The sequence below is a fragment of the Podarcis bocagei genome (genome assembly GCF_964188305.1).
Source record: "Podarcis bocagei genome assembly, chromosome: 5".
In the NCBI taxonomy this organism is placed as follows: domain Eukaryota; kingdom Metazoa; phylum Chordata; class Lepidosauria; order Squamata; family Lacertidae; genus Podarcis; species Podarcis bocagei.
Genome location: NC_138129.1, coordinates 19,538,467 through 19,544,466, shown reverse-complemented (window position 1 = coordinate 19,544,466; position 6,000 = coordinate 19,538,467). Strand labels below are relative to the sequence as shown.

The 6,000-nt window shown below is 41.2% G+C and overlaps 1 protein-coding gene across 6 annotated transcripts in view; it reads right to left on the bottom strand.

Moving 5' to 3' along the window:
- Positions 1 to 504: 504 nt before the first annotated feature.
- NFATC2 (nuclear factor of activated T cells 2) overlaps positions 505 to 6,000 on the bottom strand; it is a gene marked incomplete at its 3' end in the record, with an annotated part of 141,752 nt that continues 136,256 nt past the window's right edge. For all 6 annotated transcript variants that reach the window (XM_081196104.1, XM_081196105.1, XM_081196106.1 and 3 more), the window contains one exon: positions 505 to 3,845. In XM_081196104.1, coding sequence (XP_081052230.1) covers positions 3,790 to 3,845 — 56 coding nt within the window. The remainder of the gene's footprint in view (positions 3,846 to 6,000) is intronic.

The window sequence follows — 6,000 nt, the reverse complement described above, 5'->3', positions numbered from 1 at the left end:
AAAGCATATACACCTCAGGATTGATCAGAGGTACCACAATGTGATTGATAACATGATGCATTGCTGTCTTGTTGGGAGGAAGGGGAAAAAGCAGGAATGCAGCGCAGCATTCCAAAATAGCCTATACTATCACCTGCACAAGCTTACATTGCCCTGCTCTTGAACAGAAATGCAAGTTCAGGGCATCATTCTCAATGAGCAATTTTAATTCAAATAGGTTGTCAGAGCCTGTGATCCACACACCAGAAGTCCTGTTCACCTATGTAATATGTGATGGGGATTGTGCTGAAATCATTTTGTTTCGCTTTACTTCCATTCTTTCTATTTTAAAAAATGCACTTTAGTCCCTTTATTGCGTAAGCCTCATCACAAGTCCACATAGTTCTCTTAGCAAATAAGAGTGTCCAAAAGCACTATAAATCTGCCAAATGTTTGGTTTTCGTTTACTGCTGTTTTGATGTTTAAAGCCTTGCCCAATTTGCACCACTTTTTTTTTTTTTAAAAAATGCATTTTATTTTGGCTTGTCTGTACTGAGCCAAGATAAGCATTATATTTTAAAAGGCACTTCTTTTTAGGACAAATAACAGCAACCAAAGAATGGACAAAACAATTGGATGTTTTGTCTGGTACTTTACTTGGCATGAGAATGACCCCAAGGTATGATCTGAAAACCAGATATCCTGACAGGCATCTGTGGATTTGTTGTTGAAATGAATATGAATTGTGATTGAGGACTGGCTTTAAAGGATAGTCAGGTGAAACTGAAAACCAGTTCACATGCCAGAAACATCTGTCCTGCCCTCCAGTTGGAGCTGCCAGGTTGCAACCTTGGAGATTCTTTTTTTTACTGGCATAATATGTTGCATAGCTTGTAACTACTCAGAGCAGACCTGCTGAAATTAATGGGACTAAGCTGGTCCTGCCCATTAATTTTAATGGGCTTACTCTGAGTAGGATTAGCACTGATGACAACCCACTTTAATCATGTTATTATGCTTAGTGGATGTAAACAGTTGACAGGCATTTGGGTCCCACTGAGTTGTTAGTGTGGGATTTTTAAATAAGTGAAGTACTTTACTTTGGGGGCGGGCCCCTTTTTTGAGGGGAGGGGATGCTTCTTTTTCTCCCTTCTTCCTCAAAATAACAGACTCTTTATAACAGGCTTCCTCAACCTCAGCCCTCCAGATGTTTTTGGCCCACAACTCCCATGATCCCTAGCTAGCAGGACCAGTGGTCAGGGATGATGGGAATTGTAGTCTCAAAACATCTGGAGGGCCGAGGTTGAGGAAGCCTGGTTTAGAAAAAATTCCCTTAGCTACTTTCAGTGTTATAATGTGCCTTGCTAAACAAGATCAGCTTTAATGTCATTATGGCTTCTTAATGGAAACAGTGACATCCCCCAAAGGCAGGGGAAAAAATGCAACAAGAGTTTCTGTGGCCTCGTTTTTAAAAAAGAAATAGGATGGAATGCAAAACTCTCATCTAACTTTGTGTGGACTTGGTAACTTTTGACTTGATCATCTGGTAGGGAGCTGTGCCAGCACAACAGAACTTCTGGAATGTAGCACGCTTTGCCAACATTGCACAAACTTTAAAGACGCCCATGGCAGATGAACTGGTCCCACTTTCTTTGCTTGGTAGTGCAGACATCCCAAGAGGGAATCAGATCAACAGTATGGAGAGCAGGGAGCAAATACTGCTACAAATTCACTATCATTAATAAAGAGATGGTGCAACGGGAAGGACTTGTTATAGCTCTGGGTCTGTAGGAACTCTTCCTGCTGCTACTAATTATTTTGGAGTGCCCAGTTGACACTGGGCGTTAGGACTTGTTTCCCTTCTGCCCAACATGTGTTGTGGGGCCAGGGCAGGGGACACAAACTGTGAGCCAGTACTTTAGCAATAAGAGTACTAACTGTTTCAGTATACTATTTGAAAGACTATGCTTGAGTCAGTCCACACATCTGGGTACAGAGCTCCCGGGATTGAAGATAGGGAACTACATGTCTGAAGCCACCACACACACACACACACACACACACACACACACACACACACACACACACTTGTGACAAGCTAGCATGTCAGGTAGAAGTATCTGCTGTCTGACCCTGACATGATACTTTTCCACAGGCAGGAAAATGTTCTGGAGCAACATGCCGACATGCAACAACTTCCCGCTTCCCCATCTTCAGTCCGAAATGGCGCAGTTTCAGGAATCTGTACCATGTGCTCTACCCAGATGTGTAGACTGACTCTTGAGTCCCCAATTCTGCAATACGGCAAGGTGGCCAAGAAGAGAGGCTGTTCCTCATTGCAACACAACCGTTAGAGAAAACAAGATCTCCACATTGAGAACATGTTAATCATTCTTGCTAGGAAATTTAAATATACTTCACTAAGGGGAAAAACACTTCTGCTGCAACATCGTTAAAAAGGATCCCTGAGTTTTCTGGGCATTTGAGAACTATCGCAATGAGCACCAAGAAACTGCAATTGATTTCAATAATTGGCAGCACAATACTATATGCAGCTACTCAGAAGTAAGTCCCAATTGAATGCAATGGGGCTTACTCCCAGGTAACTCCCAAGATGGCAGCCTCAGTATCATATGTTTTCTGTAAATAAAAACTTGAAAGTGTAAGATCTTTTAGGGTTGCCTGCTCTTATGATTCTTATGAGAAAGCTTGAGACCTGATGAACTTGAAAAGCCCGAGAAACAAAACATAATAGCACTTTCCAGTTTAAGTTGAGGTGACTTTAAAAACATTCTGCTCTTTGTAGGGCTGAGGGGGGACCTAAAAACAACAACCCCTGTTTCAATTTTGCAGGGCCATCCATATAGTCAAATACAGCACCTGATAAATTAATAGGAAACTGGAAGCACCACCAAGCCAAAGTTAACCACTGTAAGTTCCACCGATTTCAAAAATGAGTTTTAAGCAGATGCTGAAATCTCTTCTGTGAAATCTGCAGGCCTTACAAAAAAACTACAACTGAATTTTGGGCTGTACTATGCCTTGAGTTTGTCTCTTTTCTAGTCCAAAGCAGTGAAAATGTGACTTCAGTGCATCCCATGATCTGAGCAACAATGTGGTAAAGCCACAATCACAAAGCATTATGCCCACACTGCCTGGTTTTCTTCCCCCTTTCCATTACAGCAACCCTCCTGCATTACACTGAAGCTCCTATGATACCGTGCAGAGCGATGCCTCGGTTTAAAAAAGAACAAAAATACATGATGCAAGCAGAGATCTGTTCCTTTATGTTTTTCTGCCTCACACTGCCTATGTGTTATCTCATAATTAGTTCTGGCCATTAATTTCCTCCCTCCCCAAATCTGATAATTTTCTAGGAACATCACACTCTGTATTTTGCTGAGCGGGCGACTTTGCAATTCATCTGTTGTTCCCAGCACACATAGAATTTTACTTTGCTTCAACACAGGCTTCTAGATTGATGTTCTCTTTTCGTTGCTGCTGAAGTCCTCTTTCCTCTCTCTCTCTCTCTGTAGTCATATTAATAGGTTGTGCCAGGCACATGCATTGCTACATGAGAACGACATGATCTTTGGACAAAAGGAAGAGTGTTCTTTTTGATGTTTACAGTGAGAGGTGCCGAGCTGCTTAGTCAAAGCTGTCAGTTTGAAGCCAGTGCATTGTTCCTGGTGTTGAACCGGTGCCTTGAGATGATCAGTTAAGGAAGCAGGAGGCTGACGGGGCAGGAGAAGAATCTAAGAGGTCAGGTACGGAAGCATTCAGTAAAAGTTGTCGCGCAAATCTCTTCTTCTATGTTTGACTTCTGGCAGGGAGTCCAGAAAACTCTTTCCTGATAATTTCGTTAACTGTGAAGGAAAAGAGGAAGCAGGGGGGAAAAGGTGTTACAATTAAAGGGAACAGTAAATGAAGTCACTAGTGTGATTTGCCATCAAAAGCAATGCAGAGACCCAGCATGGATGAGTGATTAAAGACCTGAGTTCGAATCATCACAGAGTCGTGAACCTCACCGGGACAGTCACTATTTCTCAGCCTAATCTATCATCTCAGGGTTGTTGTGAAGATAAAATGTAAATGTGTGTGTAAATGCAGGCAGAAGTGGTTTGGTTTCTTTTGAGCGGCAATAATAGCTTTGTAACACAGAGAGTAGGCCTCTGTGCACTGGCTTAAAGTAAATCACCCCACAAAAAAATGAGTTAGATAAAATCGCTATAAATTGTTGTGGTGATTCAGAGGTTTAATCTGAAATCAAGCCGGATTTGAGTTAGTTGCTGCATCTGGTAACTTCTCTCTCTTACATCATGGATGTTGGCGATTTGGATTTTAAAAGGGCAAAACAATACTCGAATTAGAGCTGTCAAGAGATGCACAAGGGAAACTGCTTTAATGCTAATAAACATGGCTAAATCTTTGCAGATTTTTATATTACAGATGTATGTTTTGTATTACTCTATTAATAATATTGCTTAATACAAATTTGTCATGGCCTTTGGCTAGAACAATAAACTAATGAACTGGAAAAAGTGGTGTGTGTGTGTGTGTGTGTGTGTGTGTGTGTGTGTGTGTCGGGTCAAACTCTCATTAGCTTTGCTCTGTGTCCTTCTTGGCTGCTTTTGCCTAGCTGGAATACCTCTTTAGCATCACCCACGTTTTGCTCTGCCCCCAATCCTACAATGGGCATCAGACCCTTGCCATACATTATTCTGAGCTCTTTGGAGGAAGGGAAGAATACAAAATGGCAATGCAATGTAATAATGCATCTAAAACTATTTGCAGCATAATGCTATAGCTTCTCATTTTTACCCCCCGTTTTCTAACCTATACTCTGATCTAAGAACAGGCAAAATTGACAGCTGTATATGTAGGAGTTCTACCCAGCAGTGAAGTCTGTGCATCCTCACTGAAAATTGTGCCGGGCTCCTTTCTGGCTTGAGAAATTCCACTAGATACCACTCACAGAATGGTGAGCCTCTCTCTGCAGCCTTAAGAACTTTTAAAAAAACCTTTTTGCAAGAAGAAGATGAGAACTAACATATTTTCTGGATAACAGGATTCTGAGACAATGATTGAAATCTGTGCTTTTTCTAAAGTTTCACAACCCCATGACTCCATGGCCAAAGGTATAAAAATACTATCCACAATTTCAATATTAAAAAATCCATCTCAACTAGTGTTTACAGAGTTCCACTGTCAAACCTGGCACTAGCCGTTTCATTTCAAAGAGGAGAATTAAAGCATGCTTCCTGTTCCAAAACATTTATTTCCACAATCTGAGAACACAAACAGGGGATTTTGCACGTTTAGCTGGGCAATGTTTAGCTGGTGTCCAGGTGATGTTAGTAAATATGCACAAGTAACCATATTGGGTAATTGATCCACAATTCATGTGGGGAATTATGCATATTGCCCAGGCAAAAGCATCTCTGATCAATTCACATTCTTGGGCATATTACGATGATTTCTCATAATGAATGGGAAATGTACCCAATCCCCTGTTGGTTTTGTCAGCCAGTATGTATTCTCCATGCCTCCATGTGCTTAAGCCCATGCTCCATAAAGCTTGCAGGAATAACCCCTCATCAAGGTCAAAATGATAGAACAAACCAGAAAATATCAAAGCAAGTACATATCCAACTAAAAACAAAAGATTTTAAAAATGGCAGCTCTAGGGAAAGGATTTTCAGGGTAAAAGATAGAAGGAAAGGGTTAATCCCCACACCGTGTGTGGCCCTGATCCAGAACACCTGTTGCTAATTCTTTTCAAAAAATGTTGGCATCCCAAACACAGTATTTAAAGATATGTTTAGCATCACATATTTTTGTTGTTGTTCTTTAGTCGTTTAGTTGTGTCTGACTCTTCATTAACCCAAAATCAATGACCACTTAAAGCCAGCCTAAACAAAGAATGTCCAGTATCTGAAGAGCACAGTGATGCTAGAATCAAAAAGGTCCCAAGGCAGGTTCAAGAGTGACTCCTCCTAAATCCTTAAACTCCATGCATGG